The sequence below is a fragment of the Archocentrus centrarchus genome, chromosome 22, assembly GCF_007364275.1.
Source record: "Archocentrus centrarchus isolate MPI-CPG fArcCen1 chromosome 22, fArcCen1, whole genome shotgun sequence".
Classification (NCBI taxonomy): Eukaryota; Metazoa; Chordata; class Actinopteri; order Cichliformes; family Cichlidae; genus Archocentrus; species Archocentrus centrarchus.
In genome coordinates this window covers 12,371,569-12,397,592 of record NC_044367.1, presented here as the reverse complement: position 1 = coordinate 12,397,592, position 26,024 = coordinate 12,371,569, and the positions used below count along the sequence as shown (strand labels likewise).

Genomic DNA, 26,024 nt, shown 5'->3' with positions numbered 1-26,024 from the left:
AGTTCACAAAGCTCTCAATGGTTTGGCCCCCACTACATCTCTGACTTGTTCACTGTTTAGAACGCAGTCAGACCTCTCAGGTCATCAGGTGCAGATCTTTTAACTGTTCATAGAATTAAATCTAAGTGGGCTGAGGATGCGTTCAGCTACTGTGGTCTAGTTCTTTGGAACAAGCTGCCTGCTTACCTGCGATCAATCTATCCATACATCCAAAAACAGACTCAAAACTTTTTTTTTTCTTCACAGACCTACACTCAGTAGGTGTTGCTGTTTTGTTTTTGTTTTGTGTTGTTTTGCTGTTTTCACTGCCTTAAGGTATTGTAAACCTACACAGGTTTTTAAGTTTTTATCTTCTGTGTGAAGCACATTGAGTTTACATGTAATGAAATGTGCTATATAAAAAAAATGCCATTGCCACTGCCATATTACTGTGGACTGAAAATCAAAACTGAATAATACAATAATGCACTCAGCTGCAACTTTATTGAGTAAGCTTTCCTAAACTAATGCAGTCCACTGCATGACAGTACTGCAATTTGATATTTACAGTGGCCAGCCCTTAATGATAAAAAATGGACGGAAAAAATGACAGGAGCACCTTTCTGTGTGATGCAATTCAGTTCAACAGCACCATCAGTCTGGGAGCCCTTCTGATGAGGCAAATGTGGGCTCTCTTTTGTTCACTATATGGACTCTTTACCTGCATGCATGCAGACTGCTTAAATGTGATTGGTCAAGAGAACAATACCTCCTAAAAATGAAAGTCTTATTCTTCACCTACAGACTCTTCAAATCTTCAGATATTATTTCTTCAGATATACTTAGTTAGGTACACACGTTCAACTGCTTGTTAACACAAATATCTAATCAGCCAGGAACTCTATGCATTTAGGCATGTAGACATGGTCGAGATGACCAGCTGAAGTTCAAACTGAGCATAAGAATGGGGAAGAAGGGTGATTTAAGGGACTTGTTACAACGAAGGTATGTTGAAGAACTGAACGCACACCATACTGAACCAGAAGACCACACTGGGTGCCACTGATGTCAGCTAAGAACATGAAACTGAGGCTACAATTTACACAGGCTCACCAATATGGACAACAGAAGACTGAGTCTGGGCTGATGAGTCTTTGGTGAGATATTCAAATGGTGAGGTCAGAATTTGGCATGAACAGCCTGATAGCATGGATCCATCCTGCCTCAACGCATCAGGTTGGTAGTGGTGGTGTAACTCAAATTATCTCAAACTGGTATTTTGAACATGACAGTGAGTTCACTGTACTCAAATTGCCTTGGTAGTCACCAGATCTGCACCATGCATGTGCAGCCAAAAAATCTACAGCAACTGCCATGATGAATTAAGCCAGTTTTAAAGGCATAGGGGGTCCCAAACCAGTATTAGAAAGGTGTAACTAATAAAATGTGAAAGTATCTGTTTACAGCACCATAACCTCCAACCTCCAGTATGATCATGAAGTTGGAATACTGATCTTTATAGTTAGTCTTCATAAATATAGACAGAATCTATTATATGACTTTTGTATTAGACTGCATTCATTTAATCTATAGATGTTCCCTCCTTGCTGTTTTTGATACTTAAGTAGACTGTACTGATAAAACAAAAATATGGAAATGAAAATGTGTAATGGTTTTCTGTGATGCTGCTTTCATGATGTAATAATGCGAACTTTACTTTTTTCAGAATAAGGTGTTTATTCGTGGTGTGAGAAGCTAGTTCACAGAGGGTTTTTTTTTTTTTTTATAAAGCTTGACATATGTGGGCAGAGTGAACCTGAAAGCTTCTCTGGGATTCAGAGCCCTTTTGACTGGTGACTAACACGCAGTGAAAGGGAGCAGAGGCAGGGGGAGGGTTTGGAGGGAGGAGGGTTTGGGGCGGTTGTCGTCACTGGGAGCTGCAGCAGCATCAGCATCACCGGAATGAGTAACAGTGCGCAACTTGAGAAATAACTACACTGTCCGGAGGAGAGCGCGTGTGACCGTTGATCGTTAACTTCACGAGCCACACCGGGTTTCTCTTCAGCGCATTCATGAGAGCGTAAAGGTGCCAAAAAAGAAACCAAAAACACGGACTCTCTGTGGATCTCCTGCCGAAGAAAGAGGAGCCATGGACTATGTAAAAAAACACAACACTTATCTCCTCGTCGTCATTTTGATAAGTAAGTAATTCACTTTGACTCCAAGTGAGTGTTTTGATAAAACTTTCTCCTTTTCTGTCCTTTTGCTGTTACTTTATGTTTTCTTTAAATGGTTGAATGAGCAAACGTGCCAACAATGTGTCACGTTAATTGGCTCCTGCCTTTCTGCAGCGTCGTGCCACTCACAGGGATCACAGGGTGAGTTGGTTCAGGTTTTAGACAGTCTGTTGCAGTTGGATGCGACCGTGAATCTGTGACATAAGCACACCGCCTCGCACACGTCCCAGAGGTGTTTCCACATCCACTCTGACGAAAAAAAAGACAGGCGAGGTGTGATTTTCTCTTGAGGCACACTTGACAGAATTTGATTTACATTCATTTACGCTGCAGCAGGACGACAAGACTTGGCAAGGAATGGGCGCTCAGAGCGGTTAATGGGGTTACATAATAATTGTATGCTGAGTTTATTTGAAATAAAATATGACATTTCTCTTTGGGCTAAGCAGATAAGACCAGATGTTATTTTACTGGCTAATTGAAAAAGGCAATCATCACTTAAAAAGAAGCCTGATTTTCTTCTTCTTCTTCTTCTTCAGTATTAAGAACAAACAAACAAACAAAAAATCATGAATCATTGTTTACTGGAAGAAAACGTTTGTTTGTGCTTTATGCCTGCCAGATCCAATCAGGCTTAATTTCATATGAATAGAGTGAGTGTTTGTGACCAGCAGAGGCATGTCATGTGGTCAGAGAAATTATGGTGAACTCACTCACAGGGATCCACTAGAGCAGGCTTATTAGCATCGCAGTGACTTCCTCTGGCTTTAAATCATCTCATGCGGCACATTAGTTCACTTTTTACATGCTCAGGCTATTTTTAAGCATCTGCTTGTGTTGATTGACAGACAAGTTTATTATTTGTTCTTTTGAGGCAAAGTTATTATTGGTGTTACTGTTGCTAATATAATTTGTTATCTTTCACACAGGCTGATGCAGCACCACATGCTTTCTTGTACCTGCTGAATACTTGTATGTATCATGTATGCTTAGCCAATCAACGTGTACCTAAAGAGGGCAGTAGATAGCTTACTCCACTTGAAGCAACAACACCTTTTTTTTTTTTTTTTTTTTTAACAAGCAAAAACCAGAGGCACAGGAGCCCCTCCCCTTGGCTTTAATATTCACTGTGGCTGGATCAGTTTAAGTGGCTCTTACTGCAGTCACTCCAGTGACAGGAATGAGCCCAGGATGAGCTCCGCCAAAACTCAGTATTATGTCAGGTCCCCCTCCCCTCTCTGAGCCTGAGGCATATCTTGCATTCATTGGATTCGTGGGGGACAGTTTTCCCATACCAGCACCACCAATATTTGATTTTCACATTATCTTGAAGTATTCGCAATACTCTCAAACTACAAGTGTAGGGAGTTAGAGAAAGAATGTTTAACCGTAACTATAGAAAACCCAGAAAAATTACAGTTACACTCAGTGGATAGTGAAAATGCAACCAGTTTAACTGATATATGTCTGACTGATAATTACATTCTCTGCTCTGACAAATACTGCATGATTGAAGGGTGGATGTGATTATTCAGGCTGGTAGTACTGTTCCCTTTTGTACTTAATCTTGATTAGCATCCTAAACTGCATAAACAATGGACGTATGGATGTGTGCGCTGTGAGATCACCCACTGGTTTATAGACTTCTTTAGGCTGTAAACATGTTTATCGCTTCCTAAATAGGGGCAGTTTATCAGTAGGTTCTAGGAGGCCATTTGAGGCCGGCTCAAGTGGCCGCTCAGTGATCTGCAGTTTCTGGTACTTCTGTGTTGGCATCTTTTCATCATGTGTGTGTTATGAAAATGGTATCAGTATATATATTTTTAAATATCACAGTTATCATCATTACAAGGATGTCTCAATACTGTGGCCATATCTGTATGCTGGTAGTATTTACTACTTTTTTTGTGCTTTAGACATTTCTTGAACTTTGTGGGAAAAATATACTTAATCTGATTCCAACATCCACCCAACACATGTTCTTATGATTTGTTGATGGTATAAGTAGATACTGCTTCTTTGAAGGGAACTATATGTGTGAAAAAAAACAACTAAATTGTATGTGGAGCATGTTGAATTTTCTTTGACCCTCATGGAGATGCCAGTGAGAGATGAGATATTGCATGAGGGTTCTTTCTGCAGAATATCAGTGCTGCTGACTTTTGTTTTATTCCCCACTCACTGCCAGAATGTGATTTATGTTTCATTTTCTCTGAAATACTCTACTGTTTTTGCTTGTTACCTGTACAAAACCAGTGACAAATGGTAAGTATTCTTTTGGAAAAGTACCAGATTCATATGCTGAAACCTCACTGTAACTTACATGCTGTATCATTACTTGATATCAGGATAAAGCATTTGAAGATACTTCCCTGTCTAAATAATTTGTATATGTTAATAATTATATGCAAAGGTTCCCCTCTACAGATATATTAGACAGCAATTTTCATGTTACTAAAGATTTAACATCTTCAAACATTTATTTGCAACTAGATTTTAAAGTTTTTGATCACACTGAATTACTTTACATTTATACAAAGAAAGTACTGTGTTCAAAAGGCTTGATCCACCCCTTATGCCCTTATTTTTTTCTTTCTATCTTTCTTTTTTTTTGCTTCCAAGGAGCCAGACTTTCTTGTCACTTTTAAAGTTGTCTTGAGCAATAGTTCTCCAGGCTTTCTGAAGGTCTTTCAAAGTTTTTCAGCTTTTTCAGTCTAGTTCTTGTACCTAACCAGTTCAGAGGAATTTTTTTCTGATCGTTGACCCACTTAAGACTGACCAGCTTAAAGAAAAGGCACCCAACTTTAGGGATGAACTAATGTTTGCCACCTTGTTACTAGCAGCCTGTCACAAAAACAGTTTGTTACCATTTCTTTAGTTGAGTCTATCAAAAGTGCCAAAGATAGATTAAAAGCACCTGATTTGCAACAGCTTCATTTTAGAAGCCAAACACACTGCCAGTGCAGTAAAAGCATACCTAAAAGCACACAATGGAATACTATCAGTCATGGATTGGCCTCCCCAGGACCTCAACATTATTGAAGCAGTGTGGGATCATTTTCACAGTGAATGGAACAAAAGGCAGCCAACATTTGAATTTCCTTCAAGAAGCCTGGAGAACTATTCAGAAAAGCTTAGCTAAGAAAGTACCAGCTGTGCTGAAGAAACAGTCGCCTCAAGGTGCTTTATATTATAAGGTAAAGACCCTACAATAATTACAGAGAAAACCCAACAGTCAAAACGACCCCCTATGAGCAAGTATTTGGCAACAGTGGGAAGGACAAACTCCCAACAGGAAGAAACCTCCAGCATAACCAGGTTCAGGGAGGAGCAGTTATCTGCTGCGACCGGTTGGGGCTCAGGGGAGAGAGACAGGACGAAAGACATGCTGTGGAAGAGAGCCAGAGATTAATAATAACTAGTGATTTCGTATAAACAGAGTGAAAAGCTTAAAAATAGAGAGGGTGTCTGTCTAATGAATCCAAACTGTGAGCTGGTTCAACAGAAGAGGGGCCTGAAAGCTGAAGGCTCTGCCTCCCCTTCTACTCTTAAGTATCCTAGGACCCACAAGGAAGCCAGCAGTCTGAGAGCGAAGTACTCTATTGGGGTGATACAGTACTATGAGGTCTTTAAGATAAGATGGGGCCTGATTATTCAAGACCTTGTATGTGAGAAGAAGAATTATTCAATTCAATTCTGGATTTAACAGGGAGCCTTCTTCTGATGTCTAAGAGTTCTGCCACATATCACATTGCATTTTTAAAAATGGAACAGAGGGACACAATGATAAAATCCAACTACTTCAATAGTTTTAAAAGAACGTGATTCTTTTCGTACTGATTCAATCAATCATTTGTTTGTATCAATTACCAGAATGCCACTGCTGATTTACTGAAAAATGTGAATTGGTAAAAGTGCTTTTTGTCATGAAAGAATTTAAAATATGCACAAACATAAAATACAAAGAGTCAAATTCCAATCCTGTGATTGTGCTTTCTTTCTATTACATGAACCTTTTCAGTATGTTACGCTGTTTCTTCTTCAAGTAACGAAGACCAAATTTGTTTCTCGAAGCAAAAAAAAAGTCAGTGAAGATATCTGCTAATTGAAACAAATAAACTAATTGGGTTTACTTATGCATACTACTCTATTGGGGCTCTAAGGTAAGTATAATGGAGGTATGACTGCAGTGAATGTGTGAGCTTCATGACTTAATACCTGGTTAACTGCTGGGTTTGATTTTGATTGTAAATTAAATAGCAATGAATTTCAAACAACAGGAATGCTTTCTGTGTGTGCGTGCGCGCATGCGTGTGGGTGCGTTTTTAATGATAGCTCTAATCACCTGTGTTTATTTTATGCGTCTTGGTCCCCATGTGTCTCTGTGAATGTTAAAAGACGACTGATCCGATCTGCACTTAATCAACAGAGTCTGAATGCAGTTACTGCACGCAATGGATCACATACACAGCATGTCAGTTCGACATGAGAGTGACTATGGCTCTTTAAGCATTTGTGCTTTGTTCTTCTAGAAAAACAAACTCACCTCCAGGATTTACCTGTTGTTTAATGGGGCATTAATGGCATTGCGCACAACTTTTTTGGGCAGATCAAACAAAAAATGAAAGGTTGATCCTAACTTGACCTGGGTTAAGGCATAAAACTAGTCCAAGTTTAAAACTCTGTTAGGAATTACAGGCTCATATCTCTGGAGTTAGGTGTAGGAAGTTGTTGCATTTATATGATCACTCTGTTCAGCTCTTTTTAAGAGGTGCAAACTGCATCATTTGCATGTGCTAGTTTTTCTTACTTTTCTCTTCAGAACATCTCATTTCCTTGGTCTTACTCATTTCAGAAGTTGTCTGGCAGACTTCAGCATAAACCTCAGGCTTTAGATCTCCGTCTCTCTTTTTATCTCGGAGCTCTTTTCAGTTTATTGCTTTCCGCCTCCTGAACCATCAACAGTCAGTAACACAAAGAGACAAGTGAGAGTATTTCCTCCTGTGTCCTTGTAGTGAAGTTGTTGGTCTAATGTCTGTTGCTCAGGTGTAGTTTGAGGGTAATGATGTATCCATTGCTGGCAAAAAGAGAGAGGAATAAAGGATCAAAGCTGGCCTCAGGGGTGCCACTCTGCTGGTTGGATAACAGACAGATGAGCCAGCTGTGTATCGCTCATGTTAAAGGGCGACTATGAATTGATGCAAAGCCAGTCAGATGTGGTTTAAAAGTCTGGGGTTTTTTTCTTGTTTGTCAAAAAAAGTTGTTTTTTTGTTTGTTTTTTTAAAAAAGGATTGAAATAGTTAAGAGAGATAATTTGGGAGAAACATGATATAAAGCTGACCTTTAGCAAGAAACTCAAAATAAGTGAGATCTTAGACTCAGCAAATTTTCTGTCTAATTCAGGTTTGTTTGTTTTTTTCCCCCAGTGCTAATACTGTAATTCAAGGCCTCATATAACTGAAAATTATGAACAGTCTGCAACTAATTATTTTAATTATTTATGACTATGACCCACATTATCATCTGATTTTCTGACAAATTCTAAAGTAGGGAAAGAGAATATAATTAAAGAAACAGTATATATATATATATATATATATATATATATATATATATATATATATATATATATATATATATATATATATATATATATATATATATATATATATATATATATATTTTTTTTTTTTTTAATTGACCAAAATGACCCAGTTTTGCATGTGTAATGCAAAAAAACTGTTAAGCTTTGATTTCTGTATCTAGTGCGACTAATTGTCATCAGTCCTGCACATCAGGTTGGAGGTATTTCAGCTACTTTCTCTTTGTAGAACAGCGTCAGTGCCAGGGTGTTGGTGGGCTTTCTTACTGTACATGAACTGTTCACTTCAGGTCCTTACACGGTGTTTCTGTTGCATTAAATTTAGAGGTTCAACTTTTGCCGGTACCTTTGCTTTGGGTATCTGCCGATACTGATCCAATACCATCATCACTGTCTGAGCATGTTGTCATGCCAACTCACTTGACTGCAGATTGTGGTGAAATGAAAAACTAATGCAAACATACAAATCAAAGTTGTTGGTGTAGCTAGAGCAAAATACCTCCAAACTGACCCCATTAGCTTCCCCCATGCTATTTTAGCTCTTGTACTAGCAACTGCTGTACTGCTGGTGATGCATGGTGCAGTAAACAACATACAACTGAATTAAATGTCATATTACCAGTCCTGCTTTTCAAGTCAGGATCAAACAGGTTCCCGGTCTAAATTTCAGATCAGCGCATCCCTAATTAAGATCATAAGTCTCACTTGGCAACTCCAGAAACATCATCTTTATTTTTCTTTGACACTTCTTTGCTAAAATGGCTTGTGTGTTGAGGGCTACTGTTGCTGCATGACCTACTGTCCTTTAGGAATCAGTTCACAGACATTTGCTGATTGCTGTTAAAATTCAAATTTGACTGCTTCATAAATGATCGAGCCTGACAGAGTATTTTTAAGACCAATATAGATATCGGTATTTGAAGACCCAGCAGTCTGATTATCAGCCAACATTTTTTCTTTCGGGCACACAAAACGTAAACAGATTTCCCTAAAATTTGTTATGTGTGGTTATTTATGAGTCCTTATTCAGTTAATGTGACAATAGTCTAAAAATAAACTTGTATTAGTGCCACAGCAAGCCATGGATTACACTCTGCCGAACTTTGCACAGATCAGCTTCTTGTTGTTTGTGGTGTTTCAAACAAAGGGAAAGTTGCAAAGTGCCCTCTGGTGGGTAAACTATGTAACATCAACATTCTTAACATTATTGAAGGGTGTTTCTCTTGTCTCTTTTTCATTTTTTTTTTTATTTTCACTTATTGGCCATTCTAAATGCCAAAACTGATATATTGGCAGATAACTAATATTATTGGCCATATGATATATTGGTCAGGCTCTTATCAATGATGACAGGCTGTTCTTATTCACTGTTACTGATGGTGAACTCAACAACATTCTATCAAAATTGACCAGAGAGCGAGAGACATCTTTAGTTGCTTAGAAGTAACCCAGTTTTTTTTGTTTTTTTTTTTTTGGGGGGGGGGTGACTTCCCATACTATTTGCATGCCTTACTCTAGGAGTGATCATCACTGGTTGACCACTTCTGTGAATGGTAGTTGTGGTCTTCAATTTCCTTCATTTTCACACAGTCTGCCTAACTGTGGACTGATAGAGTCCAAAATATTTGTAGATGCTTCGTAAACCTTTTACAGCATGATGAGCATCAACAAGTGCTTTTTTTTTTCTCCACAGAAATCTCCTCTGTTCGTGCCATTACAGACTTCAATGAACATGTGTCGTAATAAGCAGTCTTTGATAGATCCCTGTTCTTTAAATAAAACCAGGTTGCCCTCTCAGGGCTAATTTTCATCCCAATGATTAAAAACACATTCTCATACTTTTCCCCACCACATATTATTTTCCTCAATAAATGATGACTAAGTATAATTTTTGCATTACTTTTTCCATTACTTGACTTGAGTGAAAATCTGATAATGTTTTAGGTCATATTTGTACAGAACTGTAGAAATTCTCTAAGGGTTAATAAGTCTATCCTGTAATTGCCTCTAACTGCCTCTAATTTTGAACGGTAGTTTCATTTTAATTGAGAGAGACAGAATATCAACCAACACTCTAAAAAAAAAGGCATTACATAAAAGTTATAAATTGATTTCGATCTCATTGAGTGAAATAAGTATTTGATCCCCTACAATGCAGCCAGAATTCTGGCTCCCAATCAGTCAATTACAGATAGTCCCAAGCTCAACCCACATTATGTGTCTAAAGCACACCTGTCCACAGAATCTGTTTCTTCCATTCCAATCTCTCCACCACCATGGGTAAGACTAAAGAGCTGTCATAGAACATAGAACAACCTGCACAAGGCTGGAATGGGTTACAAGACCATCAGCAAGAACCTTGACAAGAACGCAAAAAGGTGACTGTTGGTGCGGTTATTCGGAAATGGAAGAAATATAAAATGACCATCAATCACCCTTGGTCTTGAGCTCCATGCAAGATGTTGCCTCATGAGGTGAGGATGATTGTGAGAAAGGTGATAGATCAGTCCAAAAGTACATAGGAGGAGCTTCTGATGATCTCATCCATTGGTAACACACTACACCACAATGAACTGAAATCATGCAGTGCCCAAAAGGTCCCCCTGCTCAAGAAGGCACATGTACAAGCCCATCTTTAGTTTGACAGTAAACATGTGAATGATTCAGAGAAGGCTTGCTGGAGGATGTGCTGTTGTCAGATGAAACCAAAATCAAGCTATTTTGCATCAACTTGGCCTGCCTGTTTTTTTCTGCTAAGGGTACAGGATGACTTCACTGCATTGAGGGGCCAACGGATGGGGCCATGTACAGTAAAATCTTGGACGAGAACCTTCTTCCCTCAGCCACAACACTGAAGATGGGTCATGCATGGGTCTTCCTGCATGACAATGACCCAAACAACTCGGTATCCATTTTACACTTTGCTTCTCACAGGCGTGAAATGTACACGCATGCTGAAATTGCAGGGAGTTGCAGTAACTTGTAGTACCAGCATGGTGCAATATTTAATTTATGGCAACCAACTTTCAACTACCTTTCTGTTCATTTTCAGCCATTTAAACAATACTACATTACTGATATTGTTTAACAACAACAAAAGATGATACCTGTGTGGAGGCTATTTTTACACATTTATCAGCCATTTAGTTTGTTAGCTTTAAATAAAATCTCACACCCTGGTGGCAATGTAACTTATTGCAACGTCCACGTGCATGTCCATTTCACGCCTAGGACAGAAAAAATGTGCCATTCACACGATTTCCTGGAGTGGATAAGTGGCTCTATTACACACTTTTCCACGAGACTGGGTTGACCCAAAACATACCACCAAGGCAACAAAGGAGTGGCTAAAGAAGAAACATATTAAGGTCATGGAGTGGCCCCTCAAGTCTCCAGACCACAGTCCTATAGAACACCTGTGGAGCTGCTTGAAGCTTCGAGTTGTCAGATGGCAGCCAAGAAACCTAACGGATTTAGAGAGTTTCTGTAAAGAGGAGTGGGGCAAAATCCCTGATCAGATTTGTGTATACCTGGTGACCAACTACAAGAAATGTCTTACCGATGTGCTTGCCAACAAGGGTTTCTCCACCAACTACTAAGTCATGCTTTGCTTGGGGATCAAATACTTATTTCACTCAGTGGCATGCAAATCAATTTATAAAAGGTATGTAATGTGTTTTTTCAGGATCTTTGATTGATATTCTCACTCCATTAAAATGAAACTACCATTAACAATTAGAGACTGTTCATTTCTTCAGAAGTGAGCAAGCTCACAAATTCAGCTAGGAATCAAATAATCATTTCCCCCACTGCACATGGATTCTCATGAGTTGCTCAAAAATTGTAGCATTTGACCTCTAGGGGCGTCTATTGAATTAATTGGTAACAGCGTAGCCAGTCCTGAAGTCAGGCTTTGGAGCTTTTCTTCTCAGCCTAATTGATGCTACCAACACAATGTGTTTTCCTGAAAGGTTTAACAATTCTTCCCAGGCCACAACTTTTTTAGTCTTCACCAGAAACTACACAGATGGTCTAAAGATGATCTGTGCCATTTTTTGAAGATTATAAACTCAAGTGCACACATAAATGACATATAAATCCAACCCATAAATGATGAGACATTTCTCTTCTTAAAATGTATTGGAGAGTTAAAACAAAACAAAACAAAAAAAAAAAAAAAGAAAATATATATATATATATATATACACTCACAGATGGTCATAAAACACTCATAAATCCTGTGGGTGTTTACTATGAGAAGAGCCATTGGTGTTTTCAAATTAAAGCCCAGATAGTGTGCTTCAGACCCTGGTGTTGTTGAATAGAACTCCAAAAAGTGACCACAAATGATAAAACTGCAACAAGATGGGAAGTTGATTACTCTTTTTAAAGCACCAGTTCATTACAAGACCATTTTAGTCTGAAGCCTATTACAGTTGTCATAGGGTCAGTTATGTATTCAAAAAGCAAGGCATTAATCATTATCATTAATCTTAATATTTATATATATATATATATATATATATATATATATATATATATATATATATATAGAGAGAGAGAGAGAGAGAGAGAGAGAGAGAGAGAGAGAGAGAGAGAGAGTGAGTTAACCAAGTGTCCAGCATAGTATGCAGGAACATCTGTGCCAAGTATACCTTGGAATTTCAGAGGTCAAAATGGGATATGCCCCAAAGGGTGGTTCAGAATGGCTGAGCTAAGATCCTGTGGGACTTCCAGATACAGGAGGACAAACTGATGATGGCTAATCAGCTCCACATAATAGTGGTGGACAAGCAGTGGAAGAAGGCTGTAGTGACGTAGCAATACCAAGTGATAGAAGCATCAGGAAGAAGGAACACGAGAAGCTCGATAAATACCAAGGGCTGAGAGAAGAGCTAGAGAGGATGTGGAAAGTGAAGGTGGTTCCCATGGTAATTCCAACACTCAGGCCATTGACCCCTCACTGGGTGAGTGGCTCCAGCAAATTCGTTCCAAGTTAGGCAAACAAAATGACCACCTGCAGAGCATGTGGGGAATTTATATATAAAAAATTCCTCACTCACCCAATATACGTACGTATATCCCAGTCAGATGCATGAACCAAGTCAGTTGTTTCCTTTCAATGTGGAGAAGTAGCAGCTCTATTCTCAGGTCCTCACCGTAGGGCACAGTCCACAATCTCATTCTACAGTTCTACATCTGCATTACTGCAGATGCTGAGCCAATCTGACTGTCAGTGTTCCACTCCTTCCCTGACTCAGAAACAAGATCCACAGATTCTTGATCTCCTTGGGGCAGAAACTCAATTCCCACTTCAAGTGAGCATGTCACCCTTTTTTAATTGAGGCCCACGACTTGGAGGTACTAATTCTCATCCCAGCCGATTCACACTTGGCCTCAAACCGCCCTGATGCAAGCTGGATGTCATTGTTTGATGAAGCCAGTAGAACCACATCATCTGCAATCCCTCAGCTGTACCTAGAAATTCTGTCCATAAAAATCATGAACAGAATCAATGACAAATGTCAGCCCTTTCAGAGTCCAACATCCATTGCAAACCAGTGTGATTTACTACCAGCAGCGCAAAACAAGCTCTTGCAACAAGGACAGAATAGCCTGGAAAACAGGCCTGATAACCCAAATTCCAAAGCAACTCCACCCCTTGACTCCGGTTGAACGCCTTCTCCAACCAGTCCACAAAACATAGGTGGACTGGTTGGAGAAACTCCCACACACTCCCAGATGTCCACAAGAGAGTGGAGAGCTCTTCCAGTGTTCCACAACCAGGACAAAAACTGCATATCCATCGAATATCTGTCTTTATAATATAAACATATAAAGAAAAAGAGTGCCCTGTTTCATTAATGCCTTTGGTGTATTCCTTTTCCAACATCTAAGCACAGCTCTGCATTTTTTCACTAATGTGACTCAGAGTTCACTCAAGTTTGGCTTTAGGCATTAAATGTTTAATATTTTCTACCAGATACACTTGAGAAGGTCAGGATTTTACAAGGATATTAATATGTCAGAAAAAGATTTTGAAGTCTGTTCTAGAGAGTGATTGGGCAGCAGCTGAGATCCAGACTGCCTTTATTTCCTCTCCCTCTGTATATACTAAGGGAATCACTGTGGCATTGTGGCTATTCTGGAGCTCATTTAGGAGCAAACAACAAACATCACATTATTACAGGAAACATTTGAATATATTTAGCCTTATGCAGCATTTTGTAATTAATCTAAGAAATGTCATTTCAACAAACTGTCAGAAAGAATCTGTCTTATAAATAACTGGGCAGCAGATATTCAGGTTCAATAAAGCAAAGTGATGAGTCATACAGTGACTTTTTTTAGATCTAATTTATGCCTTTAATGCTGAACTGAGATACTGCTGTTTGATCTCAGTGAAGAAATGTCAGCTCACTGGCCCATTCAGACTGAGTGGGAGTTGAACTTTGGGGTTTGAGATGAGAAGGTCCTGCTTCAGTCCCCTCGGACCCCCAGGATTTTATTCTGACAGATGTCAGGCTGACCAATTTGAACCCTGTCAGCTGGAATTCTGCTTAGGTGCTCTTGATGCTAATCTGTGCAAACTTTTTGAATAAATACGTGTTTTTTATTGAATGTGTTTTTTATAGATCGGAGGTTTAAAAGAGCACCCAAACGCAGACACACAGAGGCAGGCATGTTAAGCAAACTTAAAGCAAGCTTTAATAAAAAGCTGATGTTCCTGATGTTCAGAAACACATTATTGTAAGGTACAGCACAGTAAAAAGTAGAACATTCAAAAGCAAAAGAAGGCATAAAGAACATAAGGATAAGCACTGGCGAGAAACTCAATCAGTTGAAAGAAGTTGTGAGAGAGAAAATATACTAATACACACACGGTGCAAACAAAAACAGCCTGGATAAAACTGACAAAGTGATGTCACACATTGGTCAGTGGCCCAGCCAATTTCTTCTAGTGACAGCAAGCAACCCCCTGCAACCACTCGCCCTCCAGTCAAGGAATACACATTTTTCCCTAGCAACCAGTGGTTACTGGGGTGGGTCACTGACCAGCCTCAAAGCGTGCGTGACTGGCCAAGTGGCACACACTAGGTTTATGAAAATGGTTAATTTCCACTGAAAACACTGCTGATGTGAGTGAAGCAAAACAGTAGAGTTGTGATCTGTGAAGTCAAAACTATTGTCAGTATATGTGGAAATGCTCTGTAGAGTGAAGAATAGCTGTGAAATCTGTGTGTCAGTGGCATACTTGTGACATCATTGGTTTAGGCAGCTTAAAGTATTTAGCCAAGATTAGAGTACTCTCTGCTCACCTCTTATTTATGCTGTCTTGGCTTAATGTTACCTCCAACATGCCGAAACGAGACAAATGTCTAGTTTCTTGAGGTCACCCTGTGGCTTAATATATTTGGATGTCTGCAGTGTGAATAAATAACCTGCCAGTTAATTGCACACTACAAAATGTATAGATGGGCCTTTTTTCTGCTATATAAACACTGTATGAGATATATAAAAGGCTTTTGGCTCGCGTACTCTGGCAAGAATGTAACATAAAATGAAAAATGAATTGCAAAACACAACTCCTACTAATGTAGTCAGAGCCTGTCACTCTCATCATCACTCCAAGCTTTTTTTCAGTCAAATTTTCATGAAAATCACATGTCCTGCTTCCAAGTTAGCTAAACTGTACCAAGTCACCTTGAACTGAAATGCTCATTAGCTTGTGTTTATGCTGCTTTTAAGCTTTGTATTCATACTGGAAGAGTAGAAAACAGAAAATGGCATGTTGTATGAAATGTGTTTTTGTTGAAAAGGGACTTTCTGAGAAGAAGTTGCGTATCTCATACGATATGCCAGTTAAATGAAGTCATGCTGCAGCCAATTAAATCATAAATTGAGTTATGGGCCTTAATTCCTAAATGCCAAAGCCTGATTCACTGCACATGACCAGGTCTTCAGAAGAGTATGTGGATGCTGGCAAGATGTTTAAGCGTCCCAGCAAAGGTGAACATATTTTGACTTGAACATGCACAATCATCCATCTGTCTAGTTCATATATAATGGGATATAATAGAGCCTCTTCACTGAAAGAAGACAAACTCTTTAAAGAGGTTGTCTCCATTTACTGAGACATTGAGGTAAAGAACTGAATATAGAAAGTCTTTAGTTGCATTTTCCATCAGCACAAAAGCACTCCGAGCCTTAATACTTACTGGCTGAACTTAAAATAACAGAGTGTGAATTAAGGGACTGGTGTATTATATATTTATGAATCAGAGGAAGAAGATATTTCCATTCTTCTTATTCGCTTCAAGCAGCTAATGATTTGCCCCAAATTCATTACTGTTCAATTCCATTAATGTGAATTTTTGGATAAATGTGGGGTTTTTTTGTTTTTTTTGTTTTTTTTTTCTGTTGTTGTCTTTCTCTTTGTTCTGACCCTGAGAAAGCACCTTACTTGAAGTCTTCATTGTCTAAGAACAAGAAGGTGTTTGTAGAGCAAACAGTGTCTTGAAATATTCAGTATAAACACAGATTTTCTTTTTAAGCCAGGGAAAGCATAACCTGATTTTCTAATGTTGTCTTTCAGCGAGCGGCCCCATTTGTCATCAGTTTAAAAAAAAAAAAAAACTACAACATTTTTTCTTTTTCTTTTTTGTACTCTTTTGTACTCTTCAAACAAGTTCCCATTTAAAACATTATTGTTGATTCTATTGCTGCCACCTGTTTAAACACAAGATAACTTCCAAATCTGCTTTCAATATGAACAATTTGTGGACAAAGCCCATAGTCACTGTTTTGGACAAACTGGATTTCTTTGTTCATACAAAACTAATATGATTCTTCAGAAGTCTAAGTTTATCGGGTCAACTGGATATCCTACAAAATTACTACAAAATTACTGTTTAAGGGCAAAACTAAAAAAGAAATTTTGGGTTTCCCATTTTATTTGGCTCACTTAACAGCTGAAGCCTTTTCATCCTATCAGAAACACTTATCAGATGAAAATAAGAAAAGAGAACTGTGGATTTATTCCATGCTGAAAGAGCAGTAAGACTGGGTATTTCCATATTTCATATTTTGGATAGTCACCGTCTCACATTTTTCGAGATATTACCACAGTAATGCATATCATATTTAGACACAAGCAGAACCAGAGCTTGACAAGCCTGCCATGCATAGTAAGCAATCACTTTTTAGAGAAAGGAAACAGGGGGAATATTTTTAGAGGATTCTGACATATCTTCAGTTAATATTAGTAAATCAGAAAGCACACCGTTGACATATTGCCACCCTTAGAGTTTAGATGGGGAATTTGCTGACAAATAGTTGAGCTGAAGCTCGCGATAAAAGGATTTAAAACAAAGTCAGTTGAGTGTTTCTAAAGTCTGCAGGCCTGGGTACAGCGCCTTGCAAATGTCTTAATTTCATTATATTTTGCTAGGAAAATGGGAAATAGGTGCTGTGATTTATTGAAAAGGGCAAATATAAATGGAAATGCAGTATGCAGTGAATCCATTTCATGTTTCAGAGCTACAATATTCATGTATTATATTATAGTTCAGAAGTACACAGTAGTGCTGTATGTGTTCTGAAGATTCAATATTCACCTTATGATTAAAGAAATGCGAGCACAACCCTGAATGAGAACCAACAATTTGCTTCAATTTCCAGTAGTTATGAAGGCTGTCAGCAGCTGTTTGCAGAGATGTCTGTTTATTTTGATACAGTACACCTGAAAACATTAAGGATAATTTGAAAGCCCTAAGTGAATTTTAATTTGCCTCTGCATGTCTAATACCTCTTCTTTTTTGTGTTTTTTTTGGATGACTGACATTAAACTACAAAGTAGATTTAGGGTTCAGGATGTACAAATGGTTTCCAAATATGTGTTTGTGTGTGTTTGAAGCTTAATAGATGAGGTTTTGGAAGGCAATAGCAGTATTTGTTTCTTTTGGACAGGCCTTGAAGCATAGACAAGAGCACAAATATGTGTTGTAGTCTATAAAGGACAAAGAAAAGACGGAACTTGTTTCTGGATGTCTTTTTTTTTTTTTTTTGGTAACTTATTGGTCAATGTCTTTTGAGACATTAGGCAAATATTGGGCAGGTGTGGTTAAAGGGTTACCTGGCATCAAATGGGCAGAAAAGATGCATTTTTATATACTTTGCTTTTAAAAGGTTTCATGACGTGTTCATTTCCTGTATCTTCTAAGTAGGGCCACACTCACATAATAAGCCAGATATTGCATGACTAACACACTCACTGATATTTTCATTAATTTGAGCTGCTTGTCTGTAAGGAAGAAATTACTGCACTGATAGCCAGAGGTGGTAGATTAAGGAAATAGATGGCAGAATTAAGCATTGATGACTGTTGCTTTCAAACAATGTTATTTTTTAGGAATTTAAAAATGAACTTTTGGGTTTTATGATAAAATATGTAATTATTAAATGCTGTTCGCTTGTACCATCTGGTTAAGTCAGAGGAAATGACAGCGTTAGGGTAAGCTGAAGTTGAAGTTGTGAAAGTCATCATGGTTTCCACCCAGTGGGGTTAAGAACAGATGAAAAAGAACTGAATGGATTTGAGATTTAGAGTGTAGATCTGAAGAAAGCAGCACTTTAAAGCATTTTTTACTATTTTTCAGCATTTCACACACAATATAATTAGAGGGTGAGAGTGTGCTCTGCCAAGGTAAACTGCCTGCATTTAAACACTGCTCTTTGAGAATTATTGACCACTCAAAGCGCTTTACACTGCATGCCCTGTGCAGCCCTTTTAAACTGGGCTATACAATGCTTTTCCTTTATATAGCACACACATCAATAAATGGATGTTTGAGAGGGGTTCAGTATCTTGCCTGAGGACACATGCGCACTGAAGCAGCTGGGAATCAAACCACTGACTTTCCAATTAGTGGGTGACCTGCTGTCCCTACTGAGGTACAGAAAAAACATGCCCCAAAAACACATTTTGGCCAGTGACATATTTTGCAGTTTTGATCTACATTGCGCCAAAATGTACTTCTTCTGCTTAAGAAGAAGACGACCTTTCCATTCAGTTTCATGACATTTTTGACAACCAGCACAGACAACCAATGAATGCTGCAATAACCAGTGAATACTGAAAACTTGCTATGATTCTGGCTTTGGTAGAAGAGTTACTCTATCTCAGGATAAAGGATAACAAAAAATAAACAGCAATGTACTGCCTTAGGGCAGGTGTTCATTTTATTTCATATAAAATTAGTGCTGTTGCAGCTAATTTCATTTAAATAATATGGTTACATGTGTTTTGTAGTTTCCACTGGGTTTTGAGACTTTATTTTGAAATCTGATCACCTGATGATCAGTAGGTCACTGGCTCCTTCTCTTCATGGCTGATTAGATTGGACCTGGCAGGTGTGCATCTGTGTTCTGGATGTTATCTGTTGTAAAATGTCAAATAGATGCAGAAAAGGCATTTGACCGGGTAAATTGGAAATTTTTATTAGCAGTTCTGCAAAAATTTGAATTTGGTTCATCCTTCATAAACTGGATCAGAACACTACACAGCTCCCCAAATGCACGGGTTAGGACAAATTATCTTATTTCCTAAAGCTTCAGTCTGCAGAGGGGCACCAGGCAGGGCTGCCCACTCTCTCCCTCTCTTTTTATCATTTTCATTGAGCCACTAGCAGCAGAAATTAAAGGGATTCAAACTGAAAATATGGACCATAAAATTAGCCTTTATGCTGATGATGTATTACTTTTCCTTGGGAATTTACAAGCTTCTCTTTTGAAGACTATCATACTGATAGTTGAGTTCTCATCTATATCTGATTACTCTATCAGCTGGGTTAAATCAACAGTTTTGCCCATGAATTATAATTTTCATAACACCTCCAGGACTCCACTAAAGTCAGGTAATATTAGATATTTAGGCATAAATTTTTTCCGCCAGGCTCTCAGACATGGTACAATTAAATCATATCCCCCTATTAAAAACAATAGAGGATGATCTCTCACATTGGAATAGTCCTATATCACCCATGGGGAGAGTTGCCACCATTAAAATGATAGTTTTACCAAAAATTAATTATCTGTTCTCACTGATCCCTAATAAACCTTCTCTTCCTTAGTTTAAGTCGGTAGATTTCTGGAATATCAGTGACTGAAGTCCATCTTGCAGGGAAGATTTAATCTCAATCAACTGAATTTAGAAATACCTACATGGGTAACAGAATTTCTTAATCTCTGTACCCCAAAACTGTTATCAAAATTATATAAATTATTACTAAAAACTGATGATTCAGTTTCCCTCCCAATTGCAAAGTGGGAGCGCGATCTTTCTGTCAACCTGGATCAAAACTTATAGACAGAAAAATGTTTAAATATCTTCAAAATGAATAAAAGTCCCCAATTACAACTTATTTTTTTGACTTTCACACTCAAACATATCCACACACTGTACAAACAATTCAGAGGAGAATTATCTACATGCTCTATGGTCTTGTATACCTGTTCAGAGGTTCTGGCAGAGGATATGTGAAGACCTATCCACGTGGTTTAGCTGTCATGTCCCAACTTCCCCCAGACTATGCGTCTTAGGTGATGTCAGTGAATTAGTTATGGAGTCAGATATATCACACATAGTTCTTACCATCTTGTGCATTGCTTAGAAAACAGTCCTCATGAATTGGAAGTCAAAAAATAAACTGTGTATTACTCAATACAGAAATGTATTAGTAGATCATGTTATTTTAGAGAGAATGTCTGCTTCTTCTAAAAACCAATTGGAGGAATTTGACTCTCTTTGGTTCCCACTGATCAGCTCCATTACTTAGTGGGGGTGGTTGGCTTTGGGCTCTGCATCTGGTATGCTTTATAGGCGGTCAGGGGAGGACTCCAGGGGGCCTGTGTGTCTGGTAGCCTCCTGAGACTGGAGTAATGTGGCTACCATAGAATAGAATAGAATAGAACTTTATTGTCATTATACATACAATGAAATTAATCATTATACAACAAGTTATATAATGACATTCCATCACAATATAACGAAATTCCATTCGGAACAGCCATCCAGAGAAGAAACAGACAAGACTAACATAGGGGAGATGGGTGTCCGCAGCCGCTGCCGTTTTTCACTGGTGCCGCCACTACATCAGTCCCCAGAAAAGGAAACAAACACACATCATGGGGTAGTTAGGTTAAAAAAAAAAGTCATCTGGTACGGTGCTCGACATGAGCACCGTACCAGGGTCCAAAAAACCACCTTAGCAAAACATATTTGCGCATTTAAAGCCAGGATAGCAATATGGTGGGGGAGGAGGGGGGTAGGAGGGGATGCAGATGGAGACGAGAGGGTCAGGGCATTGTGGAGCCAGATGCCAGCTCCTAGCCAAAACAGTTCGCTGATAGTGATGGAAGTTCATCAGCGGCCGTGGTACACCAGATCCAGCTTCACAAATCACAGAGAGGGCTGAGGGGAAGAGCGACTGTCACACATTGCCCTGGAGAGATATGATTGCCAGCCCAAGGCCGGCTAGGGAGCCAAATTCCTGATAATGCAGATGTTGTTTTGGAACAGGCTGCTGGTGATGTCTGTGTGCTTGTCCTGGTTGTTAGTGGTGGGGGTTTGGATGGGTGCTGCCTTACGATCCTGGGGTGTGGGCCAGGGTGCTTTGGGTGGCGGGTGCCAGCCCTCGGTCAGTTGGCTGGTCTTCTCTGTGTGGCTCAGGGACCGGGGTCTGGGGCCTGGGCCCTGGGGCCACGCTGGCTCCCGGTGGGTCCCCCCAGTGCTGGGGTGGTCTCTATTATCCCAGGCACGCCACTGGGTGGGGTGGGTTGGTCTGGCCCACGTTGGAATGTCTGATCTGTCTTTTGGGGCTCTGGAGTGCCTGCACTGTGTGGGGTGTGTGTGTGTGTGTGTGTGGGGGTGGGGGGGGGGGGGGGTGGCACCGTGTTTCCAACTCAGGCCAGTTTGTCCTGTCTCTTGTTTGTGTCTATTGAGTGAACAGGCGTCTAGTGTTGAGCAGGCTCCCCTCTGTGGTGGGGGTGGTGGCGCGGCCTCTTGCCTCTCCTTTTTAATTGCATTATAGTCATTATAATTCACAACACATCCTGATACACACAGGACCTTTGGGACAGGCATGTTACCCAGAGGTTGATGAGATGGGGCTGCTGAGGTGGCCCCACTCAGATCCACACTACTGTCTGTCCCCAAATTTTATTTGTACTTTAGACATGGAGGGTTTTAGGGTGCAGTGTGGGCGAGCACTGATGACCAGCAGTTGGGTGCTTGTGGCACAACTGTCCCCTCAATTTTAACTGCACTCTATACACCTCATAAATTCACAAACATAAATACATACACTTATCAAAACACAAGTTGGGGAAAGGGAGGAGTGGGTGGATCATCCCACACCCCAATTTCTTACGCCTTGCCCGGGGTGGGGGTCGGGTGGTTCTTCGGGGACCGGGCTGGCGGCATCTTGGGATTGCTGTTGGCCCTGGGGGAGTTTCCACTAGCCCCAAATTCAGAGGGTGGGTAGATATGGATGAAATATATGTCTTTGTGTATTTGTCACAGTCTTCGTGAGTGTATTTGGGTGGGTGAGTGTGTGCATATGTGTGTATCTGTGCATATATTTGTATGTGTGTGTGCGTGAGTGTGTGCATGTGTGCCTGCGTGTTTGTATGTATGGCTGGACCTGGGTCGGGGCCTTGTACCTTGCCTCCGTGCTGCTGCTCGCTGGTCACCTCTTCCCCCCCTGCCCCCCTGCCCCCCTGGGATGTGGGTGCCTTGGGGTTCCTGGGCGGGGCTGGATGTTGTGGCGTGGATGTTTACCTGCTCCCCTGGAGGTTGTGGTCCGGGGCTGCTTTAGCTTCTTCGGCGTGGGGAATGGTTGGGGTGCCTGGGGCCTTGGGGCCCTGCCGCCGGCCTGCGCAGTGGGGGGCACAGATATATGTATGTGAAAAATAACTCAAATAAATAAAGGGTCAAATATTAACAAGAGGAGCCTATAGAGAACCTATGGAGGTCATCTTGGAAGACCAAATATGTTTGGCACAACAGTGCATTCAGATCACAGTTCTGCTTGCAAGATCTGCCAGACATGACAGGCTTTAAAAAAAAGAAAGAAAGAAAAAAGTGTCCAATGACAAAAGTTGATGTACATTTTGTTAAATGTTAATAATAGATACAGTACAATGCAAAAGTTTGGACACACCTTCTCATTCAGGTGGTGTCTGAAGTGTCTGCATTGTAGATAAATTCACTTATCAAAGTGACACAGCCCTGACAAAATCAGGTAAATCAGCTGTGAAGTATTTCATTACAAACAAACCTATTAAAGTCCACAAAACGGATGTCTCCAAAAATTATAATGACCCTAACAAGAACTACCCACACCACAACAAGCCACACCCACTGAAACATAGTAGGACATTGAGGAAGAAATCTCTTGAAGAAAGAAAAGCCTTTCTGAAGTCGAAAGGAATAGCTTTCAAGTATTGTGCTTTGAGCAAGCGGTCAAGCATCTCTACAGTGAAATTTTAAGAGGAATCCTGAAATTTAGGAACAATGTGACATTCATAGAAAGGATCTTTGCTAACAAAGATCCTTTCTATGAATGGGGTGGCTGTAGCTCAGTAGGTAGAGCAGGTCACCTACTGATCGGAAGGTCAGCGGTTCGAATCCTGGCTACTCCAGGCTACATGCCAATGTATCCTTGGGCAAAATAAGTTGCTCTCCGACCGTTCTGTCTGATTGAGTAGAAAAGCGCTATATAAGAACTAGTCCATTTACCAATCATGCAGAAGTGGCACCAGCACTAAACCAATACGAATGTTGGTATCGACCATTTTAGGGTGTGCCGCCCACAAAAGCACAATCAGATACAGGTAGTTTTCTATTCAAGTGCCCACTTTGTTTTTTATGGCACCAGGACAGTGATCTCACCAAACCAGTCATCAGTTATCGCAGGAAAGTCCGTGTGTTTGGTAATTTACCATCCCCTGTTGTAACTATTGGGGCGACAGTGGTGAGCCATAAGGGAAGGAGCTCAAGAGCATGGAACTGATACAGTGAAGTTTGTGGAAAGGCACTGTACAAAAACACTACAGTTTATTTTAGCTCAAAATTACAATACAAGTAACTGACATAAAATGTGACAAATCACTGTGATATCAAAATAACAAGGAAGCTTTCAAGAGTCTTATGTGGGAAGAGTTTGCCTTAAGGGCAGACCTAACCAAATCTAACCAATTACTGTTTGCCTAGATCTAACCATGTGGAGACTGAAAACTGAATACAACAAAAGAAAAGAAAGCTTTCTTCCAAACAGTCTTTTGAGCAGAAAGCCCTGAAGGCAGATTTTTTCCCAACTCTTTCCAACTCTAAATCAGTGCCTTTTCCTGTATAATCTGTGTCTAAGTCCCATATAGTAGATCAGAGGAGACAGTAATGGCTGCATTTGATAGATTTGAGGGAGGAATACAAAACTCAGGGAAAGCTAAGCTCCTTTGCCTCTTTCCTGTCTTCAATACTTTTTTACCACAGCACATTTATTTTTTAGCTAGGGCCTTTCTCTGTGGAGTGTCCATGTTCCCTCTGTGCCTGTGTCCATTTTGTCTGGGTGCTCTGGCTTCTTAACATAGTCCAGTTAACCTGACATGGAGGGCAGGTTAATTGGGACAGTGAGTCTCCCAGCAATGGACTGGTGATGAGTTCAGAGTGTACCACGAATTTTTCCAGTGTCAGCTGGGACTGGCTCAAATGCTACCACCACCCCATCTGAATGAACAAACCATTTGCATGGCTGGTACAAACTCATGGAAACAAAGATTTCTTTCCTTTTTTATTTTATTTTTTTTGTAAAATGTACAATAAGCTCTCCCAGTTTGTGTCCAGCATTGTCAGTTCTTAGGCTTAACTGTCCAGACTGTCACTTTAATCTTCATAAACCTGATAGTAATTTCTGTTTTTTTTTTTAATTACTTCTGTCTGCCAATAGACACTTTGGAAAGTTCTTTCGTATCAAACAACATCCATGTGCTATTACTGCAAAACTGTAACTGCATCAAACTTGAAAAAATGAGCTGTTCTTTTCCTGATTTCTACTGCAACTATTCAATAAAGGGCAATATGCCAACAAGTGAAATGCAAAAAATAATACAGCAGTTTCCCTCTTGTGCCTCTTTTTTTTCTCTCTTCTCATATATTGTAATTGGTTTTCTCTCTTTATGCAATTTGGTCCCATTTTCTCTTTCCTCTCCCCTGCAGCTGTGGTTGTCTTACCTTGCTGCCATTCAGCATTCAGGGTTTCTCTAATGACAGTGAAAGTGAAGATTTATCAATACTGGTCCATCAATTTTTTAACCTTTACCTTTTTATAATCTTTCAACAGAGTCAAGATATCCAGCTTGTACTGTTTTGATAGCTGTTCTGAGTTCCCTCAAACTCATTTATGACATTTTTCTTTTCCTTTCCTTTCCTGATAAAGCGCCAGTCAAAAAACACTCCAAAACACCATAATCTCAACTGCAGCATGAGTCATAACTAATTGAAAGTAATGTACTGTACGGACATACACCAGTCAGCAGCCACATTAAAACCACCTGCCTAAAATTGCCCTGAGTCTTCAAGATATGGACTCTCCTAGTCCTCTGAAAGTCCCCAGTGAGGTCACGCACCAAAACGTTTGCAGCATATCCTTCAAGTTGCAAAACGGGGCCTCAGTGATAAGGTTTGTTTCCACAGCACATCCCACAACTGTTTGATGGCATTGATATCTGGGGAATTTGGAGGCCCAGTCAATAGTCTGCAGAGCATGTTATTCTGCTGAAAAAGGCTGCTGCCATCAAGTAATGTCTTTAAAATGAAGAGTTACGTGTGAAATTACAATCCTCAAGAATGGCTGGTTTTATGAGAAGATCAATCTCCAGTACATCTCAATGTGGCCATCAGTTTGCTTTCTTCCAGCACTCTGCTGTCATCTGATCTTTGAGTGGTCTGCAGCTACTTAGCCCCATATTCAGGAAGATGTAATGATCTGTGTGTTCTCTTAGCTTTCTGTCAAAGCCAGCATTTTGGTTTTCATCAAGCTCTTAAATGTGATCTGATCACACACCACCAATCCGTCAACCTCGAAAACATACTACAGATTGCTCCAGTAAAATTAATGTGGGAATGAATCACTACACATAAGCATAAC

General features: G+C 39.8%; 1 protein-coding gene across 2 annotated transcripts in view; it reads left to right on the top strand.

The window, feature by feature from the left end:
- Nucleotides 1–1,953: 1,953 nt before the first annotated feature.
- Nucleotides 1,954–26,024, top strand: part of ltk (leukocyte receptor tyrosine kinase) — a 60,512-nt gene continuing 36,441 nt past the window's right edge. For both annotated transcript variants that reach the window (XM_030719577.1, XM_030719575.1), the window contains exon 1: nt 1,954–2,180. In XM_030719577.1, coding sequence (XP_030575437.1) covers nt 2,129–2,180 — 52 coding nt within the window. In that variant the 5' untranslated portion in view covers nt 1,954–2,128. The remainder of the gene's footprint in view (nt 2,181–26,024) is intronic.